Source organism: Scyliorhinus torazame, chromosome 8 (assembly GCF_047496885.1).
Source record: "Scyliorhinus torazame isolate Kashiwa2021f chromosome 8, sScyTor2.1, whole genome shotgun sequence".
NCBI classification, from domain to species: Eukaryota; Metazoa; Chordata; class Chondrichthyes; order Carcharhiniformes; family Scyliorhinidae; genus Scyliorhinus; species Scyliorhinus torazame.
Window position 1 is genome coordinate 280869211 of NC_092714.1, and position 24519 is coordinate 280893729.

The 24519-nt window shown below is 48.0% G+C and overlaps 1 protein-coding gene and 1 non-coding gene across 5 annotated transcripts in view; both read left to right on the top strand.

The window, feature by feature from the left end:
* Positions 1-2490: 2490 nt before the first annotated feature.
* LOC140428685 (tubulin delta chain-like) overlaps positions 2491-24519 on the top strand; it is a 307629-nt gene continuing 285600 nt past the window's right edge. The window contains exons 1-2 of one of the 4 annotated variants that reach the window (XM_072515417.1): positions 2491-2673; positions 21594-21744. In XM_072515417.1, coding sequence (XP_072371518.1) covers positions 2499-2673; positions 21594-21744 — 326 coding nt within the window. In that variant the 5' untranslated portion in view covers positions 2491-2498. Of the gene's footprint in view, positions 2674-4706; positions 6045-17464; positions 19349-21593; positions 21745-24519 lie in introns of those variants that run through there. The other 3 variants (XM_072515418.1, XM_072515419.1, XM_072515421.1) reach the window with 3 other exon arrangements.
* Positions 22663-22735, top strand: trnam-cau (transfer RNA methionine (anticodon CAU)). The gene has a single exon. It is a non-coding gene; the product is annotated as a tRNA-Met (tRNA).

Genomic DNA, 24519 nt, shown 5'->3' on the forward strand with positions numbered 1-24519 from the left:
CAATGCCCTCACCCTCAATGACCTCACCCTCAATGCCCTCACCCTCAATGCCCTCAGCCTCAATCCCCTCACCCTCAATGCCCTCACCCTCAATGACCTCACCTTCAATGCCCTCACCCTCAATGCCCTCACCCTCAATGACCTCACCCTCAATGCCCTCACCCTCAATGCCCTCAGCCTCAATCCCCTCACCCTCAATCCCCTCACCCTCAATGCCCTCAGCCTCAATGCCCACACCCTCAATGCCCTCACCCTCAATGCCCTCACCCTCAATGCCCTCAGCCTCAATCCCCTCACCCTCAATGCCCTCAGCCTCAATCCCCTCACCCTCAATGCCCACACCCTCAATGCCCTCAGCCTCAATCCCCTCACCCTCAATGCCCTCACCCTCAATGCCCTCACCCTCAATGCCCTCACCCTCAATGCCCTCAGCCTCAATGCCCTCACCCTCAATGCCCTCACCCTCAATGCCCTCAGCCTCAATCCCCTCACCCTCAATGCCCTCACCCTCAATGCCCTCAGCCTCAATCCCCTCACCCTCAATGCCCTCACCCTCAATGACCTCACCCTCAATGCCCTCACCCTCAATGCCCTCAGCCTCAATCCCCTCACCCTCAATGCCCTCACCCTCAATGACCTCACCCTCAATGCCCTCAGCCTCAATCCCCTCACCCTCAATGCCCTCACCCTCAATCCCCTCACCCTCAATGCCCACACCCTCAATGCCCTCACCCTCAATGCCCTCAGCCTCAATCCCCTCACCCTCAATGCCCTCACCCTCAATGCCCTCAGCCTCAATCCCCTCACCCTCAATGCCCTCACCCTCAATGACCTCACCCTCAATGCCCTCACCCTCAATGCCCTCAGCCTCAATCCCCTCACCCTCAATGCCCTCACCCTCAATGACCTCACCCTCAATGCCCTCACCCTCAATGCCCTCAGCCTCAATCCCCTCACCCTCAATGCCCTCACCCTCAATGACCTCACCTTCAATGCCCTCACCCTCAATGCCCTCAGCCTCAATGCCCACACCCTCAATGCCCTCACCCTCAATGCCCTCAGCCTCAATCCCCTCACCCTCAATGCCCTCAGCCTCAATCCCCTCACCCTCAATGCCCTCACCCTCAATGCCCTCAGCCTCAATCCCCTCACCCTCAATGCCCACACCCTCAATGCCCTGAGCCTCAATCCCCTCACCCTCAATGCCCTCACCCTCAATCCCCTCACCCTCAATGCCCTCACCCTCAATGCCCTCAGCCTCAATCCCCTCACCCTCAATGCCCTCACCCTCAATGCCCACACCCTCAATGCCCTCACCCTCAATGCCCTCACCCTCAATGCCCTCAGCCTCAATCCCCTCACCCTCAATGCCCTCAGCCTCAATGCCCTCACCCTCAATGCCCACACCCTCAATGCCCTCACCCTCAATGCCCTCACCCTCAATGCCCTCAGCCTCAATCCCCTCACCCTCAATGCCCTCAGCCTCAATCCCCTCACCCTCAATGCCCTCACCCTCAATGCCCTCACCCTCAATGCCCTCACCCTCAATGACCTCACCCTCAATCCCCTCACCCTCAATGTCCTCACCCTCAATGCCCTCACCCTCAATGACCTCACCCTCAATCCCCTCACCCTCAATGCCCTCACCCTCAATCCCCTCACCCTCAATCCCCTCAGCCTCAATCCCCTCACCCTCAATGCCCTCACCCTCAATCCCCTCACCCTCAATGCCCTCACCCTCAATGCCCTCACCCTCAATGCCCTCACCCTCAATGCCCTCACCCTCAATGACCTCACCCTCAATCCCCTCACCCTCAATGCCCTCACCCTCAATCCCCTCACCCTCAATCACCTCAGCCTCAATCCCCTCACCCTCAATGCCCTCAGCCTCAATCCCCTCACCCTCAATGCCCTCAGCCTCAATCCCCTCACCCTCAATGCCCTCACCCTCAATGCCCTCACCCTCAATGCCCTCACCCTCAATGACCTCACCCTCAATCCCCTCACCCTCAATGTCTTCACCCTCAATGCCCTCACCCTCAATGACCTCACCCTCAATCCCCTCACCCTCAATGCCCTCACCCTCAATCCCCTCACCCTCAATGTCTTCACCCTCAATGCCCTCACCCTCAATGACCTCACCCTCAATCCCCTCACCCTCAATGCCCTCACCCTCAATGCCCTCACCCTCAATCCCCTCACCCTCAATCCCCTCACCCTCAACACCCACAATCGAGGACATTGAGGGTGAGGGGATTGACGCCGTGGGCGGATCGGGGGGGGGGGGTCGCGCGGGGATCGGGCGCGCGCGGCGGGGACGCGGGGATCGTGGGGGGGGGGGGGCGCGCGGGGGACGCGGGGATCGGGGGCGCGCGCGGGGATCGGGCGCGCGCGGCGGGGACGCGGGGATCGTGGGGGGGGGCGCGCGGGGGACGCGAGGTTCGGGCGCGCGCGGCCGGGACGCGGGGATCGGGGGCGCGCGGCGGGGGCGCGCGCGGATGGCGGTTGTGCTGCAGCTGGGGCAGTGCGGGAATCAGGTTGGACAGGAGCTGCTGGAGGTGGTCAGCCGGGATGGCCGGAGACAGGAGAGTCCGAGCGGCCGGAGCCGGAGTGACCAGAGCTACCAAACCGCCTCCCTGGACAGATTCTTCCGGCAGCCCGATGGAGGAGAGGGTGAGGGGGAGTGGGGGAGGGGGAGTGGGGGAGGGGGAGGGAGGGGGAGTGGGGGAGGGGGAGGGAGGGGGAGTGGGGGAGGAGGGGAGGGGGGGAGGGGGAGGGGGGTGAGGGGGAGTGGGGGGGGGGAGGGGGGTGAGGGGGAGGGGGAGTGGGGGAGGAGGGGAGGGGGGGAGGGGGAGGGGGGTGAGGGGGAGTGGGGGGGGGGTGAGGGGGTGAGGGTGAGGGGGGGGGGGGTGAGGGGGAGTGGGGGGGGTGAGGGAGGGGGTGAGGGGGGGGTGAGGGGAGGGGGGGGTGACGGAGGGGGGGGAGGGGAGTGGGGGGGGTGAGGGAGGGGGGGGGGTGAGGGAGGGGGGGGGGGTGAGGGGAGGGGGGGGTGAGGGGAGGGGGGGGGGTGAGGGGAGGGGGGGGTGAGGGGAGGGGGGGGGGTGAGGGGAGGGGGGGGGGTGAGGGGAGGGGGGGGGGTGAGGGGAGGGGGGGGGGTGAGGGGAGGGGGGGGGGTGAGGGGAGGGGGAGGGGGTGAGGGGAGGGGGAGGGGGCAGGGTTGGGGCGGAGGGGGGGAGAACCAGGGGCCGGCACAGGGGGGGGGGGGGGAGTGTCCCACATTTAGCCCACATCCCTCTATACCCACCCTGGCTTAAACAGTCTCAGAGAATTAAAGACAGAACTAACAGATTAAAAAAATTGTTGGAGTGTTGGGACAGGGTACGCAATGGTGAAACCCTGTTTATTGCGAAGTTTAAGAAGGGAGGGAGGCAGAAGGCAGGAAATTATAGGCCGGTTAGCCGGACTTCAGGACACCATCTCAGACTAAAGGGTGGATTCTATAAAACTGAGATGAGGAGGAATTTCTTCAGCCAGAGGGTGGTGAATCTGTGGAACTCTTTGCCACAGAAGGCTGTGGAGGCCAAATCACTGAGTGTCTTTAAGACAGAGATAGATAGGTTCTTGATTAATAAGGAGAACAGAGGTTATGGGGAGAAGGCAGGAGAATGGGGATGAGAAAATATCAGCCATGATTGAATGTCGGAGCAGACTCAATGGGCCGAGTGGCCTAATTCTGCTCATATGTCTTATGCACCTGAGGAAGGAGCAGCGCTCCGAAAGCTAGTGACATCGAAACAAACCTGTTGGACTTTAACCTGGTGTTGTAAGACTTCTTACTGTGCTCACCCCAGTCCAACGCCGGTATCTCCACGTCATGGCTACCATCGACACCGCAAACTGCCGGCTCAAAGTGGAGAGGATCTCCAGGAAGATCGCGCATATAGACACTGACATTAAGTTTCTACAAAGATGCAAGAAAGCAGACAAGATCCCGAAAGGGCTACAGATCACAAACCCACTCAAGCCGACCTACAACACAGACTACGCTGAGAGACTCTGCCGTCGCACCTCTCTCACACTCCTCAACCACCTCGTCCGCCAGCTCTACAGCAGACGACGCAACCTGGAAACCAAGATAGAGGCCACATTCTCAACTTGCGCTCAGGACGCAGCAGACCAGCTGCGGAACACCGCCAAACAGATGAGACAACAATACTATGCCACCTATATGCACACCAAGGACAGGAAGCTTGAGAAACTCGGCATCACCACCAGCAGCAACCAAGCCACCCCCGGTACCACAGTAGAAAACAATACACGGAAATCTATTGTCAACTTGTCAGATTACACCCTTCAACCAGACGAAATCGAAGTCCTCAACAGAGGGCTCAATTTCTGCACCACCACCAAAATGGACCCCATCAATCTCGCGGCAGACACGGAGGAATTCATCAGGCGAATGAGGCTCCGGGAATTGTTCCACACACCCCAAGAGGCCAACAGCGAACCCAAGCAGACTACCAATGAACTGGGACAGCAGACCGAGAGATCTGCGGCGCGGCAACCAAAGAGAAAATTGGACCCCTCCAGAAGGCCGCTGCCCTAGACTCGACATGTATGCTCAATCCGTCAGGAGTCACGTCAATGCCAGATTCATCAGTCGCATTCACAAGACAGCCCCAAACGTCACCCAAGCACAACGCAGCATCGTCATCAAACCAGCAGACAAAGGAGGGGCCACTGTCATACTGAACAGAACGGACTACTGCAAAGAAGTATACCGACAACTCAACAACCAAGAACACTACAGACAGTTACCCGCAGATCCGACCAAGGAACACATCCGCCAACTTAACACACTGATCAGGACCTTGGATCCAGATCATCAGAGCACCCTACGTGCTCTCATCCCACGTACTCCCCTCATTGGAGATCTCTACTGCCTCCCGAAAATACACAAGGCCAACACACCAGGCCGTCCTATCGTTTCAGGCAATGGGACCCTGTGTGAGAACCTCTCTGGCTACATCGAGGGCATCTTGAAACTCATCGTACAAGGAACGCCCAGCTTCTGTCGCGACACGACGGACTTCCTACAGAAACTTAGCACCCATGGACTAGTTGAACCAGGAACATTCCTCGGCACAATGGACGTCTCTGCACTCTACACCAGCATCCCCCATGACGACTGCATTGGTGCAACAGCCTCAGTACTCAACACCGACAACTGCTAATCTCCAGACGCAATTCTGCAACTCATCCGCTTCATTCTGGATCACAATGTCTTCACCTTCGACAACAAGTTCTTCATCCAGACGCACGGAACAGCCATGGAGACCACATTCGCACCCCAATACGCCAACATCTTCATGCACAAGTTTGAACAAGACCTACTCACCGCACAGGACCTTCAACCAACGTTATACACCAGATACATCGATGACATTTTTTGCCTTTGGACACACGGCGAAGAATCACTGAAACGACTACACGGTGACATCAATAAGTTCCATCCAACCGTCAGACTCACCATGGACTACTCTCCAAAATCAGTTGCATTCTTGGACACACTCATCTCCATCAAGGACGGTCACCTCAGCACTTCGCTTTACCGCGAACCCACGGATAACCTCACGATGCTCCACTTCTCCAGCTTCCACCCTAAACACATTAAAGAAGCCATCCCCTATGGACAAGCTCTCCGTATACACAGGATCTGCTCAGATGAGGAGGAGCGTAACAGACATCTACAGACGTTGAAAGATGCCCTCGTACGAACGGGATATGCCGCTCGACTCATCGATCGACAGTTCCAACGCGCCACAGCAAGAAACCGCACCGACCTCCTCAGAAGACAAACATGGGACACAACCGACAGAATACCCTTCGTCGTCCAGTACTTTCCCGGAGCGGAGAAACTACGACATCTTCTTCACAGCCTTCAACACGTCATCGATGAAGATGAACACCTTGCCAAGGTCATCCCCACACCCCCACTACTAGCCTTCAAACAATCGAGGGAAATTTTGAACAATTTGCAGGAGGTAGGTTTCTAGTTTTGATATTGTTTGCTTGTTCATTTACTCTACATGGAGGAGTGTGTGCAGATTTGGTCCCCTTATCTTAGGAAGGATATTATTGCAATAGAGGAGGTGCAACAGACTTGTTCCCAGGATGGCAGAACTGTCCTATGAGAAGAGATTGGGGAAACTGGGCCTGTATACTCAAGAGTTTCAAAGAATGGAAGGTGATCTCATTAAAACTTACAAAATACAACCAGGGATAGACCGGGTAGATGGAGATCAGACGTTTGCCCTGGTTGGGAAGTCTAGAACAGGGTAGCAAGGATAATCCCGGGAACTACAGGCCGGTGAGCCTTACGTCAGTGGTAGGGAAATTACTGGAGAGAATTCTTAGAGACAGGAGCTACTCCCATTTGGAAGCAAATGGACGTATTAGTGAGAGGCAGCATGGTTTTGTGAAGGGGAGGTCGTGTCTCACTAACTTGATAGAGTTTTTCGAGGAGGTCACTAAGATGATTGATGCAGGTAGGGCAGTAGATGTTGTCTATATGGACTTCAGTAAGGCCTTTGACAAGGTCCCTCATGGTAGACTAGTACAAAAGGTGAAGTCACACGGGATCAGGAGTGAACTGGCAAGGTGGATACAGAACTGGCTAGGCCATAGAAGGCAGAGGGTAGCAATGGAGGGATGCTTTTCTAATTGGAAGGCTGTGACCAGTGGTGTTCCACAGGGATCATTGCTGGGACCTTTGCTCTTTGTAGTATATATAAATGATTTGGAGGAAAATGTAACTGGTCTGATTAGTAAGTTTGCAGACGACACAAAGGTTGGTGGAATTGCGGATAGCGATGAGGACTGTCTGAGGATACAGCAGGATTTAGATTGTCTGGAGACTTGGGTGGAGAGATGGCAGATGGAGTTTAATCCGGACAAATGTGAGGTAATGCATTTTGGAAGGTCTAATGCAGGTAGGGAATATACAGTGAATGGTAGAACCCTCAAGAGTATTGAAAGTCAAAGAGATCTAGGAGTACAGGTCCACAGGTCATTGAAAGGGGCAACACAAGTGGAGAAGGTAGTCAAGAAGGCATACGGCATGCTTGCCTTCATTGGCCGGGGCATTGAGTATAAGAATTGGCAAGTCATGTTGCAGCTGTATAGAACCTTAGTTAGGCCACACTTGGAGTATAGTGTTCAATTCTGGTCGCCACACTACCAGAAGGATGTGGAGGCTTTAGAGAGGGTGCAGAAGAGATTTACCAGAATGTTGCCTGGTATGGAGGGCATAAGCTATGAGGAGCGGTTGAATAAACTCGGTTTGTTCTCACTGGAACGAAGGAGGTTGAGGGGCGACCTGATAGAGGTATACAAAATTATGAGGGGCATAGACAGAGTGGATAGTCAGAGGCTTTTCCCCAGGGTAGAGGGGTCAATTACTAGGGGGCATAGGTTTAAGGTGAGAGGGGCAAGGTTTAGAGTAGATGTACGAGGCAAGTTTTTTACGCAGAGGGTAGTGGATACCTGGAACTCGCTACCGGAGGAGGTAGTGGAAGCAGAGACGATAGTGACATTTAAGGGGCATCTTGACAAATATATGAATAGGATGGGAATAGAAGGATACGGACCCAGGAAGTGTAGAAGGTTGTAGTTTAGTCGGGCAGTATGGTCGGCACGGGCTTGGAGGGCCGAAGGGCCTGTTCCTGTGCTGTACATTTCTTTGTTCTTTGTTAGGGGTGGGGGGTACAATTTCATCATAAGGGGAAAGCCAGTTAGGACCGAGATGAGGAGAAATTTGTTTACCCCGAGGGTTGTGAATCTTTGGGATTCTCTACCCCAGAGAGTTATTGAAGCTTTGTCGCTAAGTGTGGTTAAAGCAGAGATTGATAGTTTTCTAAATACCAATGAAATAAAGTGGTATGGCTTTCGTGTGGCAAAAATGCATTGAAGTCGGTGATCAGCCAGATTAATTGACGGAACAGGGGCTCAGTGGCCAACTCATGCTCCTGTGTTCCTCTAAAGGATCAGGTAAACCTCTTCCAGTCTACTACTCCTGTGGCAGGCTCCTTCCAAACATCAAAAGAACCAGTCCCTACCCACCTGACCCTTTAAGAGGGCTAGTGATTGGCTGATATATGTATATTATAAATTATATTATATGAAATACACCTGCAGCACCATCTCTGGCAAGAGAGGGTAATCACAAGGTGATTTATGTCGGCAGTTCCCATTGCGAATGGGGACCTGGAATCTCGAATGCCAATATAAAATAAGGGCAGCGTATATAGGGGCAGAATTACATATCTATGTACTGCTCCATTTATCCCCACCAGACAATAATCACATTCATCTGACAGCTATGCATGGTCTTCATCTTCGGGCAGACTTTGGGAGGGTGACTGGAGGAGTGCTGATTCTCGTCTCCCTGAGGTGAAAGGTTATTTGGCCACAAGCCACTTTGAGGGTCAGGCCTCATTTAGTTACTGCCGGAGGAATGCTTGGCCTGTCTGCTGGCTGGGTCAGAGGAAGAATGTTCCTGGCTCCTCGTGAAGAGGAACATGTAATTGCATTTTAAAGTGGGAGGTAAGGTCACCAGTCCAAAGATGTGCAGGTTAGGTGGATTAACTACGCTAAATTACCCTTGAGTGTCCGAAGGTTAGGTGAGATTATGGGAAGAGGATGGGGGTCGGGCCCAGAAAGGGTGCTCTTTCGGAGGGTCACTGCAAACTCGATGGGCCGAACAATCCCCTTCTGCACTGTAGGGATTCTGTGGAATTGTAGAGGAGGGGGGGGGGCATAGGCAGATGGGCCGACAGTAATAATAATAACCTATTATTGTCACAGGTATGAAGTTACTGTGAAAAGCCCCTAGTCGCCACATTCCAGCGCCTGTTCGGGTAAGCTGGAATTGAACCCGCGCTACTGGCCTTGTTCTGCATCACAAACCAGTTGTCTAGCCCACTGAGCTAAATCAGCCCTCCAAGTAGGCCTGAAGATTCCTGTGGGGTGGAACATGCTTCTTCTAACCCACAGAAATTCCTTAAATAGGCTGCCCTAAGCTGTTTCTTAGATTTGTTTACGGGATGTGGGCGTCTGCCATCTGCCCTGGTGGGAAAAACCCCCATTTCTAAATCCCACAGGCCTCGACAGACGCTGCGACAATGAATGAACGGACATCGCGCCACAATCACCAGGCAGGAATGTTCTCTTCCAGTCGGGGAACACTTCAGCAGTCGAGGGCATTCAGTCTCTGATCTCCGGGTAAGCGTTTCTCCAAGGCGGCCTTCAGGACCCGCGACAACGCAGAATCGCCGAGCAGAAACTTATAGCCAAGTTCCGCACACATGAGTGCGGCCTCAACCGGGACCTGGAATTCATGTCGCATTACATTCATCCCCCACCATCTGGCCTGTGAAATCCTACCAACTGTCCTGGCTTGACATAATTCACATCTCTTTAACCTGGGGTTACCCCATCTCTGGATCTGTAAAGATTTAATCACCCGCTAATGCTCGTATTCCAAGCATTGTCTGGCATCTTTGAATCTGTCTATATATATATATGTTTCTGGAACATACCTCTTCATTCACCTGAGGAAGGAGCAGCGCTCCGAAAGCCAGTGACATCGAAACAAACCTGTTGGACTTTAACCTGGTGTTGTAAGAATTCTTACTGTGCCCACCCCAATCCAACGCTGGCATCTCCACACCTATGTCTTATGGTCTTAATGGTAAAATTTTAGAGTCCATTGTTGAAGATGATATTGGGGCGACACACTGGTTAGCATTGCTGCCTCACAGCACTGAGGACCCGGGTTCGACCCCGGATCACTGTCCGTGTGGAGTTTGCACATTCTCCCCATGTCTGCACGGATCTCACCCCCACAACCCAAAGATGTGCAGGGTAGGTGGATTGGCCACACTAAATTGCCCTTAATTGGAAAAAAATAAGGAGCGTAGGCCTCAATCAGCACAGATTCATCAAGAGGAGGTCATGCCTGACAAATCATAGAATCATAGAATTTACACTGCAGAAGGAGGCCGTTTGGCCCTTTGAGTCTGCACCAGCCCTTCGAAAGAGCACCCCACTTAAGCCCACACCTCCACCCTATCCCTGTAACCCAGTTACCCCATCTAACCTTTTGGACACGAAGGAACAATTTAGCATGGTCAATCACCTAACCTACTGTCATGCGAGAGTACCTTTAAGAAATTGGTGTTTAAGAAATGTACCTTTAAGAAATTGGTGTTTATCAGTGATGTCAGAGTGTGGGTGGAGCTGGGCTATCTGCCAGCTTTTTACTTTTGTTTTAGGCTGTTTGCTGCAGGGTGTGTTTTAGTTTCGTTTTCAATGTTGGAGCTGAAGCCAGACAAAGCAGGTGTATTGTTGATCTCTCTGCCATGAAAAGACTATCTCTTGATCATTTGGTGAATTCAGAATTATAAATGTTCTCAGTAGTGAATGTAAACCTAATGTGCTTCTGTTAAAAGCTGTTTATTTTGTCTTCTGGATGTAGTTTGCGAAGTTATTACGGATTACTTAATGTTGTATTCTTTGGGGGTTGTATTTGAATTGATGGTTGCTAAGATGTTCACTGTATGTTTTAAAAAGGTTAACTTGAGTTCATAGAATAAACATTGTTTTGTTTAAAAAATACTTTTCCATTTCTGCTGTACCACACCTGTAGAGTGGGCCGTGTGCTCCCCATACCACAATCTATTAAAAGTTGTGGGTCAGGTGAACTCCATGATACACTTTGGGGTTCTCTAAACCCTGGCCCGGAACAAATTGGGGGCTTGAGGGGGTAAAAGTCTATTGGATTGGATTAGTGAACTTAAAGACAGGGAGGGGTGAGCATATTATGGTTGCTTTTCAGGTGTGGTATTTTAGGTTAAGTAAGGGAGAGTGTTGTGGACAATGGCTCTTTCAGAGGCTCTGAAGCTTTTGGGGGTGGTGACGGTCATACGCAGTACCTTACGGACAGAGACTAAAAGCAGACTGTTAGATTTGGCAAAAACAGTGCAGTTAACATTACCTGACAAAATGCGAAAAGGTGAGGTAATTATGGCAGTGGCTAAACATTTAAAGTTGCCTGAGATACAGTTTGACTAATTGGAAATGGCAAAAATTCAGTTACAAATGAAACAAATGGAACATGAGAAAGAATTAAAGCAGCTTGAATACGAAAGAGAGGAGAAAGAAAGAGAGAGCGGAAAAAGAAAAAAGAAAGAGAGAGAGAGGAAAAAGGAAAGGAGAGAGAGAGAGGAAAAAGGAAAGAAGGGCTCGAGCAGAACAAAAAGAAAGAGAAAGGGAGATACAGATCAGGGAAAAAGATAAAGAGAGAGAGTTTGAACTTCAGAAAATGGCCATGAAACATAAGTCAGTTAAAATTGGCAGACTGAAAGGGAAACGTACAGTTGGATGATAGTGATGAGGATAGTGAGAAAGAGCGTCAAAGTCGAAGCCTTGGTGGGGATCTATTTAAATATGTCCAAGCATTGCCAAGGTTTGACGAGGTGGTGGAAGCCTTTTTCATTTCATTTGAGAAGGTGGCTAAACAAATGAAATGGCCACAGGGCATGTGGGTATTACTGATTCAAACAAAGCTGATAGGTAGGGCTAGTGAAGTGTTTGCATCACTACCGGAGGAGGTATCTGGGACGTATGAGGAGGTGAAAAAATCCAGCTTGGGTGCATATGAACTAGTGCTTGAAGCTTATAGACAAAGGTTTAGAGACGTAAGGAAAGAATTTGGTCAAACATACATGGAGTTTGAAACGCTCAAACAGAGTAAATTTGATAGGTGGATAAGGGCTTTGAAAATAGACCAAACATATGAATATAGAACATAGAACATTACAGTGCAGGACAGGCCCTTCAGCCCTCGATGTGGCTCCGACCTGTGAAACCACTCTAAAGCCCATCTACACTATTCCCTTATCGTCCATATGTCTATCCAATGACCATTTGAATGCCCTTAGTGTTGGCGAGTCCACTACTGTTGCCGGCAGGGCATCCCACACCCTTACTACTCTCTGAGTAAAGAACCTACCTCTGACATCTATCTTATATCTATCGCCCCTCAATTTAAAGGTATGTCCCCTCGTGCTAGACATCACCATCCGAGGAAAAAGGCTCTCACTGTCCACCCTATCCAATCCTCTGATCATCTTGTATGCCTCAATTAAGTCACCTCTTAACCTTCTTCTCTCTAACGAAAACAGCCTCAAGTCCCTCAGCCTTCCCTCATAAGATCTTCCCTCCATACCAGGCAACATTCTGGCAAATCTCCTCTGCACCCTTTCCAATGCTTCCACATCCTTCCTATAATGCAGCGACCAGAATTGCACGCAATACTCCAAATGCGGCCGCACCAGTGTTTTGTACAGCTGCAACATGACCTCATGGCTCCGAAATTTAAACCCTCTACCAATAAAAGCTAACACACCGTACGCCTTCTTAACAACCCTCTCAACCTGGGTGGCAACTTTCAGGGATCTATGTACATGGACACCGAGATCTCTCTGCTCATCCACACTGCCAAGAATCTTACCATTAGCCCAGTACTCTGTCTTCCTGTTATTCCTTCCAAAATGAATCACCTCACACTTTTCTGCATTAAACTCCATTTGCCACCTCTCAGCCCAGCTCTGCAGCTTCTCTATGTCCCTCTGTAACTTGTAACATCTTTCTGCACTGTCCACAACTCCACCAACTTTAGTGTCATCTGCAAATTTACTCACCTATCCATCCACGCCCTCCTCCAGGTCATTTATAAAAATGACAAACAGCAGTGGCCCCAAAACAGATCCTTGTGGTACACCACTAGTAACTGGACTCCAGTCTGAACATTTCCCATCAACCACCACTCTTTGTCTTCTTCCAGCTAGCCAATTTCTGATCCAAACTGCTAAATCACCCTGAATCCCAAGCCTCCGTATTTTCTGCAGTAGCCTACCGTGGGGAACCTTATCAAACGCTTTACTGAAATCCATATACACCACATCAACTGCTTTACCCTCATCCACCTGTTTGGTCACCTTCTCAAAGAACTCAATAAGGTTTGTGAGGTACGGCCTACCTTCACAAAACCGTGTTGACTATCTCTAATCAAATTATTCCTTTCCAGATGATTATACATCCTATCTCTTATAAAGCTTTCCAAGATTTTGCCCACAACAGAAGTAAGGCTCACTGGTCTATAGTTACCAGGATTGTCTCTACTCCCCTTCTTGAACAAGGGGACAACATTTTCTATCCTCCAGTCTTCTGGCACTATTCCTGTAGACAAAGATGACTTAAAGATCAAAGCCAAAGGCTCAGCAATTTCCTCCCTAGCTTCCCAGAGAATCCTAGGATAAATCCCATCCGGCCCAGGGGACTTATCTATTTTCACACTTTCCAGAATTGCTAACATCACCTCCTTATGAACCTCAAGCCCTTCTTGTCTAGTAGCCTGAATCTCAGTATTCTCCGGACAACATTGTCTTTTTCCTGTGTGAATACTGACGAACAATATTCATTTAGCACCTCTCCTATCTCCTTGGACTCCAAGCACAACCTCCCGCTACTGTCCTTGACTGGCCCTACTCTTACCCTAGTCATTCATTTATTCCTGACATATCTATAGAAAGCTTTAGGGTTATCCTTGATCCTACCTGCCAAAGACTTCTCATGTCCCCTCCTGGCTCTTAGCTCTCTCTTTAGGTCCTTCCTAGCTAACTTGTAACTCTCGAGCGCCCTAACTGAACCTTCATGTCTCATCTTTACATAAGCCTTCTGCTTCCTCTTGACAAGTGTTTCGACTGCTTTAGTAAACCACGGTTCCCTTGCTCGACCACTTCCTCCCTGCCAGACAGGTACATACTTATCAAGGACACGCAGTAGCTGTTCCTTGAACAAGCTCCGCATTTCCATTGTACCCATCCCCTGCAGTTTTCCTCTCCATCCGATGCCTCCTAAGTCTTGCCTCATCGCATCATAATTGCATTTCCCCTAGATATAATTCGTGCCATGCGGTATATACCTATCCCTTTCCATCACTAAAGTAAACGTAATCGAATTGTGGTCACTATCACCAAAGTGCTCACCTACCTCCAAATCTAACACCTGTCCTGGTTCATTACCCAGTACCAAATCCAATATGGCCTCTCCTCTCGGCCTATCTACATACTGTGCCAGGAAGCCCTCCTACACACATTGGACAAAAACAGACCCATCTAAAGTACTCGAACTATAGCATTTCCAGTCACCATTTGGAAAGTTAAAGTCCCTCATAACAACTACCCTGTTGCTCTCGCTCCTATCCAGAATCATCTTCGCAATCCTTTCCTCTACATCTCTGGAACTTTTTGGAGGCCTATAGAAAACCCCTAACAGGGTGACCTCTCCTTTCCTGTTTCTCACCTCAGCCCATACTACCTCCATAGACGAGTCCTCATCAAACGTCCTTTCTGCCACCGTAATACTGTCCTTGATTAACAATGCCACCCTTCCCCCTCTTTTACCGCCTTCCCTGAGCTTACTGAAATATCTAAACCCCGGCATCTGCAACAACCATTCCTGTCCCTGCTCTATCCATGTCTCCTAAATGGCCACAACATCGAAGTCCCAGGTACCAACCCATGCTGCAAGTTCACCCACCTTATTCCGGATGCTCCTGGCATTGAAGAAGACACACTTTAAACCACCTTCCTGCCTGCCGGTACACTCCTGCTTCTTTGAAACATTACTCATGACCTCACTACTCTCAACCTCCTGTATACTGGAGCTACAATTCAGGTTCCCAAGCCCCTGCTGAACTAGTTTAAACCCTCCCGAAGAGCATTAGCAAATCCCCCCCCCCCCACCCCTCCCCCCGGGGGTGAGAGGGGGGAGCTCTCAGAGAAATTATACTTCTGGAGGAGTTTAAAAATTCAATTCCTGACGTACTGAGAACTCATGTGGAAGAGCAGAGAGTTAAAACTGCGATGTTAGCAGCAGAAATGGCAGATGATTATGAATTAGTTCATAAATCAAAGCTTGGTTTCCGACATCAGTTTTAGCCTGTGAGGGATAGAAACTGGGGACATGAGAAATACTCAAGTGGTAAAAGTAAAGGTGATCTGATGGGAGATAATAAGGAGAGTGTACCTCAGATTAAAAAAGAATTCCAGGAGGATGGATGAGACATGAAAAGTTTCAAATGTTTTCACTGTAATAAACTAGGCCATGAAAAGTCAGTGTTGGTGGTTGAAGAAAAGCACTGGGAAGGCTGATGTGGTAAAACAGGATAAGACAGTGGGGTTTGTTAAGGTGGTAAAGGAAAGCCCAAGTGAAGCGAAGGAGGTGCAAAAGATTGTACAGCCTGATCAAGAAGCGATTGATAACGTGGTGCCAGGTCTCTTTAAAGAATTTACTTGTGTGTGTAAAGTTTACTCATGTGTAACAGGAGGAGCAGGTAAAGAAGTCACAATTTTAAGAGATACGGGAGCTAGTCAATCTTTAATAGTAAGAGATGAGGAGTTATGTCGTTTTGGAAGAATGTTGCCAGAAAAGGTGCTAATATGTGGAATTCAGGGTGAGAGGAGTAGCGTTCCATTATATAAGGTAAGGTTGGAAAGTACAGTGAAGAGTGGTGAAGTGGTAGTAGGGGTAATAGAGAAACTATCTTGTCCAGGAATACAGTTTATCTTGGTAATGATATAGCTGGATCGCAGGTGGGAGTGAAGCCCACTGTGGTTGATAAGCCAGTGGAAAATCAGACAACTGAAGTGTTGAAGGATGAATATCCTGGGATTTTTCCAGATTGTGTAGTAACAAGGTCGCAAAGTCACAGGTTAAGATAAGAGGAGAAATCAGAGAGCGAAGATAAAGGTGAAGTGCAATTATCAGAAACGATTTTTGATCAGATGGTTGGAAAAGAACAGGTGGAGGATGAGGCGGATATTTTTAGTTCAGGAAAATTGGCGGAGTTACAACAAAAATATAGAGAAATAAAACGGATGTATCAGAAAGCATACACGGAAGAGGAATCTGAGTGTATACCAGAGTGTTATTCCCGTAAAAGTGATGTCTTGATGAGAAAATGGAGACCTTTACATAGGCAGACGGATGAAAAGTTCATCATGTAGGGTATAGAAAGGATGTGTTGCGAGTTGCACATGAGGTACCAGTTGGAGGTCATTTGGGAATAAGGAAAACTCTAGCTAAAATCCAGAAACATTTTTATTGGCCTGGACTACATAAAGATGTAGTTAAATTCTGTCAATCATGTCGCACATGTCAAGTGATAGGGAAACCTCAAGCAGTGATTAAAGCAGTGCCCTTAATACCCATTCCAGCATTTGAGGAACCTTTTACAAGGGTCCTAATTGATTGCGTAGGACCGCTTCCTAAAACAAAAAGTGGGAATCAATATCTTTTGACTATAATGGATGTGTCTACTAGGTTTCCAGAGGCCATTCCAGTACGTAATATTACAGCTAAAAGGATTTTGGAGGAGTTACTTAAATTCTTTACTAGATATGGACAACCCACAGACGTTCAATCGGATCAAGGATCAAATTTTACTTCAAAGTTATTCAAAGAAGTTATGAATAGCTTAGGAATAAAACAATTTAAATCAACTGCGTACCATCCAGAATCGCAGGGAGCGTTAGAAAGGTGGCATCAGACATTAAAGACAATGTTGAGGGCGTATTGTCAAGATTATCCAGAGGATTGGGATAAAGGAATCCCATTGAATCAAATTGAAAGGAAATTAAGTGAGGTGAATTATGTGGTAAAAACGCCGGATAGAAGGAAAACTCACCGAGTGTGTCATATGAATACCGAGTGTGACACAGTGTGTCATTTAGATGGCGCCGGAGCGAGGCGACTTCTTGCAAGCTGTGCCCAGCATACCCTCTAATTCTATCTTTTACTCTCGTTCTATGCTTCTAAAACTTCATTCTAACTCTTTTAATCTCTCTAGCAATGTTCTCTACACCTTGCTCTAACTGTAACATTATATTTTGCAGTCTCTCCTTCCTTCCCTGTGTACGGTGTGCATTGTTTGTACAGCATGCAAGAAACAATACTTTTCACTGTATACTAATACATGTGACAATAATAAATCAAATCAAAAACATATGCTTGAAAAGTACTTTGAAAGGGAAGGAGAGAAAAGGGAGAAGGTTTTAATGATTCTAACTCAAAGTGACGAACCAAATCCAGATGACTGTGAATTTGACATACCCCAAATTAAATTGGAAAACGAGGATGTTCTTAAAAATTGGGAAAATTGTTGAGTTACCTTCCAGAAGAAAAACGAACTGACCTGAAAGAGTTATTGATATCACATGGGCAAGTTTGTAGAGATAAATTGGGAAGTACTAAAATGGCTATACATGATGTAGATGTGGGAAATGCTGTTTCAATCAAACAACATCCATATAGACTTAACCCTTTAAAATTGGCACAGGTTAACAAAGAGATTGAGAGTATGCTTAAAAATGGCATAATTGAAGTGGGTTGCAGCCAATGGAGCTCACCCATAGTGATGGTACCAAAACCAGACGGTACCCAACGGTTGTGTGTTGACTGTAGAAAGGTTAATGCATTTACAAGAACGGACTCTTATCCTATCCCACGTTTGGAGGATTGTATTGAGAAAGTGGGACAATCAGCTTTTATTTCTAAACTGGATTTACTTAAAAGGTTACTCGCAGGTACCTTTATCCGAAAGGGCAAAGGAGATTTCAGCTTTTGTGACTCCAGATGGTATATACCAATTCAAAGTTCTGCCATTTGGCATGAAAAACGCCCAGCCACATTTCAACGGTTAACTAACAAAGTTGTTTCAGGATTACCCAATTGTGCGGTATAAATCGACGATCTGGTAATTTGCAGCCAGACATGGAAAGAACATTTAAAACATCTTCAGGTCGACTTCAGGAGGTGGTGATAAACCTAGCCAAAAGTGAATTTGGAAAAGCCCAAGTCAGTTTCCTTGGCCACACAATTAGACCGGGTCGAATGGTCACATGGGATGTGAAACCAAGAGTTATTGAGGAGTTTCCGATACCCTCAAGACGAAGGGAAATAATGCGATTTCTTGGCACGAGTGGATTTGATTGAACATTTTATAGCATGGTTGCTCCACTGATGGACTTGCTGAAGAAACGTCGAAATTTCCAGTGGACAGCGGACTTTCAACGGGCATTTGACTGCCTGAAAGCTGTGATAACCAATGCTCATGTGTTGGAGAATTACAAGGGACTCTGTGATCAGATTGAACTAAAGTATCTGACTTTAAAGAGAAATGCTGAGACATAGAGAAATGGATGGATCGTGCAGAGACCTTCTTGTTCAAAGAGACTGTCAATTGAGAAGGATTTCAGTTGGAGGAACGAGAAAAATTGGACTATATTATTATACCTGTTTGCGTGTGTTGTTTTTTGAAACTAAGAAGTCTATTTACTGTGTGCAATTCTTAAAGGATAGTGAAAAGATGAAAAATGAAACCATCTGAAGTTGATGGGTTTTTTTTTCTTGGGGGGGAGGTGTCATGTGAGAGTACCTTTAAGAAATGTGCCTTTAAGAAATGGGTGTTTATCAGTGATGTCAGAGTGTGGGTGGAGCTGGGCTGTCTGTCAGCTTTTTATTTTCGTTTTAGGCTGTTTGCTGCAAGGTGTGTTTTAGTTTTGTTTTCAGTGTTGGAGCTGAAGTCAGACGAAGCAGGTGTACTGATGTTCTCTCTGCCATGAAAATCATAGAATTTACAGTGCAGAAGGAGGCCATTCGGCCCATCGAGTCTGCACCAGCTCTTGGAAAGAGCACTCTACCCAAGGTCCACACCTCCACCCTATCCCCATAACGCAGTAACCCCACCCAACACTAAGGGCAGTTTTGGACACTAAGGGCAGTTTAGCATGGCCAATCCGCCTAACCTGCACATCTTTGGACTGTGGGAGGAAACCGGAGCACCCGGAGGATACCGACGCAGACACGGGGAGAATGTGCAGACTCCGCACAGACAGTGACCCAAGCCGGGAATTGAACCTGGGACCCTGGAGCTGTGAAGCAATTGTGCTAACCACTATGCTACCGTGCTGTCCTGACTATCTCTTGATCATTTGGTGAATTCAGAATTATAAATGTTCTCAGTAGTGAATGTAAACCTAATGTGCTTCTGTTAAAAGGTGTTTCTTTTGTCTTCAGGATGTTGTTTGGGAAGTTATTAAGGATTACTTAGTGTTGTATTCTTTGGGGGTTGTATTTGAATTGATGGTTGCTAAGATGTTCACTGTATGTTTAAAAAGGTTATCTTTAGTTCATAGAATAAACATTGTTTTGCTTTAAAAAATACTTGTCCATTTCTGCTGTACCACACCTGTAGAGTGGGCCGTGTGCTCCCCATACCACAATCTGTTAAAAGTTATGGGTCACGTGAACAACATGATACACTTTGGGGTTCTCTAAACCCTGGCTCATAACACTACACATATTTGGTCTGTGGGAGGAAACTGGAGCACCCGGAGGAAACCCACGCAGACACGGGGAGAAAGTGCAAACTCCACACAGTCACCCGAGGCTGGAATTGAACCTGGGAACCTGGAGCTGTGAGGCAGCAGTGCTAACCACTGTGCCACCGTGCTGCTAACCCTAATCTGTTCGAGTTCTTTGAGGAAGTAACAAGAAAATTAGACAAAGGAGAGCCAGTGGATGTGGTCTATTTGGATTTCCAGAAGGCCTTTGACGAGGTGCCATCCTGGAGGCTGCGAAATAGGATAAGAGCCCATGGTGTTAGGGGCAAGGTACTGGCATGGATAAAGGATTCGCTGCCTGGTAGAAGGCAGAGAGTGGGGATAAAGGGGTCCTTTTCAGAATGGCAGCCGGTGACTAGTGGTTCCGCAGGTGTCAGTGTTGGGACCACAACTATTCACGATATACATTAATGATCTGGAAGAAGGAACTGATGGCACGGTTGCTAAGTTTGCAGATGATACAAAGAGATGTGGAGGGACAAGTTGTGTTGAGGAAGCAAGGGGGCTGCAAAAGGATTTGGACAGGCTAGGAGAGTGGGCAGTGAAGTGGCAGATGGAATACAATGTGGAAAAATGTGAGGTTGTGCACTTTGGTAGGAAGAATAGAGGCATAGACTATTTTCTAAGTGGGAAAAGGCTTCGGAAATCAGAAGCACAAAAGGATTTGGGTATCCTAGTTCAGCATTCTCTTAAGGTTAAAATGCAGGTTCAGTTGGCAGTTAGGAAGGCAAATGCAATGTCAGCATTCATGTCAAGAGGGCTAGAATACAAGAGCAGGGATGTACTTCTGAGGCTGTGTAAGGCTCTGGTCAGACCCCATTTGGAGTATTGTGAGCCGTTTTGGGCCCCGTACCTAAGGAAGGTTGTGCTGGCCTTGGAAAGGGCCCAGAGGAGGTTCACAAGAATGTTCCCTGGAATGAAGAGCTTGTTGTATGAGGAGCGGTTGAGGACTCTGGGTCTATACTCTGATGTCTAGAAGGATGAGGGGGGATTTTATTGAAACTTACAGGATACTGCGAGGCCTGGATAGAGTGGACGTGGAGAGAATGTTTCCACATGTAGGAAAAACTAGAAGGAGAGGCACCATCTCAGACTCAAGGGAGAATCCTTTAAAACAGAGACGAGTAGGAATTTCTTCAGCCAAAGGGTGGTGGAACTCTTTGCCGCAGAAGGCTGTGGAGGCCAAATCACTGAGTGTCTTTAATGGGAATGTAACTTTAAGAAATGTTTGTCTGCTCAAGTAGCTGCAGTGATGTCAAGAGTGTGGATGGAGCTGAGCTCTGGCTCTGCTTTTTAGTTTCGCTTTGAGGAAATGCTTGGGTGTGTCTGTGTTTTTTAGTTTTGTTATGGAGAAGCTGCAATCACAGCAGGATGTGTGTGAATCTCTGCAAACTAAACAATGTCCATTTGGTGATTTTAACATTGGAACTGTTCTCAGTAGTGAAGTTAAGCCTTATGTCTTTCTGTACAACGGGTTCATTTTGTCTTATGGATGTTAAAAGGAAAGTTTAAGGATTACTTAGAGTGTTGTATTCTTTGGGGGTTGTATTTGAATTGATGGTTGCTAAGATGTTCACTGTATGTTTTAAAAGGGTTAACTGAGTTCATAGAATACACATTGTTTTGCTTTAAAAATTACTTTTAAATTTCTACTGCACCACACCTATGGAGTGGGCCGTGTGCTCCCCATACCACAATCTCGTAAAAGTCGTGGGTCAGGTGAACTCCATGCTACACTTTGGGATTCTCTAATCCCTGGCCCATAACAAGAGATAAATAGGTTCTTGATTAACAAGGGGATCAGGGGTTATGGGGAGGAGGCAGGAGAATGGGGATGAGAAAATACCAGCCTTGATTGAATGGCAGAGCAGACTCGATGGGCCGAGTGGCCTAATTCTGCTCATATGTCTTCTGGTCTTCCCTGTCACAATGTGAACATCATTCTGCCCCTGGGGTTTTTGAGTTGAACAAAATGTGAGCCAGGTTCTTGTGCTCTGGTTGCGAGCTGGGGTGTGTATTTTCACAGATTATAGTATAATTTCCCAGTACTGCTGTGATTTTCAGCATTGCCAATAGCTCGGGCCATCCTCGTCGACATGGAGCCAAAGGTCATCAGTCATACTTTATCCAAAACTGCAAAATCAGGGTGCTGGAGATACGGAAACCAATCCTACTTCTGTCAGAAACAAGGATCCGGAAACAACTGGGCAAATGGGTAAGAATGAACCTACCCATCATTTAACACCCTCTGACCCAGCAATCCTTCCCTTTAACAATCCTTCGCTTATAGAGAAATCAAAATGACTCCAAGTCTCTGGCAAAAGCACTCCGATATGTTGTAACCACTAACACATCATTATAAGAAAATGTAATTTACACACCTGTTGGTCAATTTTTTTGTATTTATGAATGGATGTCTGAACACTGTCCATTGTTTTGTTGCTTTGGAAAGATGATCAGAAATTGGCATTTTCGAAGCAACAATTCTTCCCTGTTCTCCAGTACCTTCCTTTCTTAAAGGGCCTACGAAGGGTATTCATAAATTCATGAGATCTAGGAGCAGAATTGTACCATTCAGCCCATCGACTCTGTTCCGCCAGTCTATCATGGCTGCTATGTTCCTCATCTGCTCCCTACAATGTTCCAGACCAAGAGCTGGATTGCGAAATCAGCCAGAGCATCTCCTCCCGAGAACACATGACCTAGGAGCGGGAGTCGGCAATTTAGCTTCCCGAGCCTAACACCCTCAATGTGATCATGGCTGATCCCACCCTGGCCTCAACTCCACCGTCCTGCCCGTTCACCATAACCCTTCAACCCTCATTACTAATTATAAATCTGTTGAACTCCTCCTTAAATTTACTCACTGTCCCAGCATCCACCGCATTCTGGGGTAGCGAATTCCACAGATTCACAACCCTTTGGGAGTAGTTTTTCCTCAAATCTGTTTAAAATTTGCTACCTCTTATTCTAAGATTATGACCTCTCGTTTTAGACTGCACCACAAGAAGAAGCATCAGCTCCACGTCTACTTTATCCATACATTTTATCATCTTGTATACCTCAATTAGATCTCCCTCATTCTTCTAAACTCTGGAGAATATAAGCATAAACTGTTCAATCTCTCCTCAGAGCCTCGTTAGCGCAGTAGGCAGCACGTCAGTCTCATAATCTGAAGGTCATGAGTTCGAGCCTCACACAAGGCACATGCTTTTAGGGGCTGGCTTAACACAGTGGGCTAAACAGCTGGTTTGTAAAGCAGCGCGGGTTCAATTCCCGTATCAGCCTCCCTGAGCAGCCGCCGGAATGTGGCGACTAGGGGCTTTTTACGGTAACTTCATTTAAAGCCTCATTTGAAGCCTACTTGTGACAATAAGCAATTTTCATTTTTCATTTCATACGACAAACCCCTCACCTCTGGAATCAATCTAGTGAACCCCCGCTGAACTGCCTCCAATGCCACTACATCTGTCCTCAAATAAGGGGACCAAAACTGTGCACAATACTCCAGGTGTGCTCTTACCAATGCTTTGTACAGTTGCAACAACACTTCCTTACTTTTATACTTGATTCCTTTTGCTATAAATGCCAACATTTCATTTGCTTTCTTTATTACCTGCTGTACCAGCATGCTCGTTTTCTGACTCGTGCACGGGGACACCCTGATCCCTCTGCATCGGAGCTCCCCGAAGTCTCTCCTCATTTAGATAATATTCTGTTGCTACTCACAGCCCTCATTCAATAGTTAGAACATGCAACCTCAAACTCTGATGTGAGAACTAAACGGAGGTGACTTGCATAGTCCCAACATATTATACTGAATATTTCCAATTCCTAGCAGGGCGTACTGGAATTGTTGGTAATCCAGTGACCAGGGTAATGCCGTGGGGACCCAGGTTCGAATTCCACCAGGGCAGATGGTGAAATTTGAATTCAATAAAAATTTGGAATTAAAAGTCTAATGATGACCATGAAACCATTGTCAATTGTTGTAAAAACCCATCTGGTTCACTAATGCCCTTTAGGGAAGGAAATCTGCCGTCCTTACCTGGTCTGGCCTACATGGGACTCCAGACCCACAGCAATGTGGTTGACTTTATTTTTGAAAGTATTTTTATTCAGCAAATTTCCAACAATTTTACAATATAAAACAACCCCGAACAACCCCCCCCCCCCCCCAACAGCCAACGGTAACTAACTCACAAAGTACATGATAAGCAAACCACAATTGTAGAAATAATAATAATCGCTTATTGTCACAAGTAGGCTTCAATTAAGTTACTGTGAAAAGCCCCTAGTCGCCACATTCCGGCACCTGTTCGGGGAGGCCGGTACGGGAATATTATTATTCTGCATTACAAGCCAGCTGTTTAGCCCACTGTGCTAAACCAACCCCTCAACCCCTCACTCGCCCTCTCAGCGTGAACCTCACCTTCTCCAGGGTCAGGAACTCCAGCAGGTCCCCCCCGCCATGCTGATGCACTGGGTGGAAAAGCTGACCTCCACCCCAACAAGACCCGCCTACGAGCGATCAGCGAGGTGAAGGATAAAACATCTGCCCCCCCACCCCCACCCGCCTGCAACTCCAGCTGGTCCGACACCCCGAATATGGCTTCTAGGGGACCGGGTTCCACGTCCACCTGTAAATCCCCCGAAATGGTGCTGAACACCGTCCTCCAAAACCTTTCGAGCTTTGGGCAGGACCAAAACATATCTCCATGGTCCTCGAGGCCCCTCCCACATCGCTCACAGACATCCTCCACCGCTTCAAACAGCCGGCTCATCCTAGACTTTGTAAGGTGTGACCTGCACGCCACCTTCAGCTGTATCAGCCCCGGCCCCACGCACAAAGTCGAGGCATTTACCCTCCGCAGCACCTCACACCACAATTCCTCCTCCAGTGCCGCCCCCAGCTCTTCGTCTTAACCCCCTCATGGACACCCCATCCTCCTCCAAAATCCTCCCGTAAATGGCCGAGACGACCCCACCC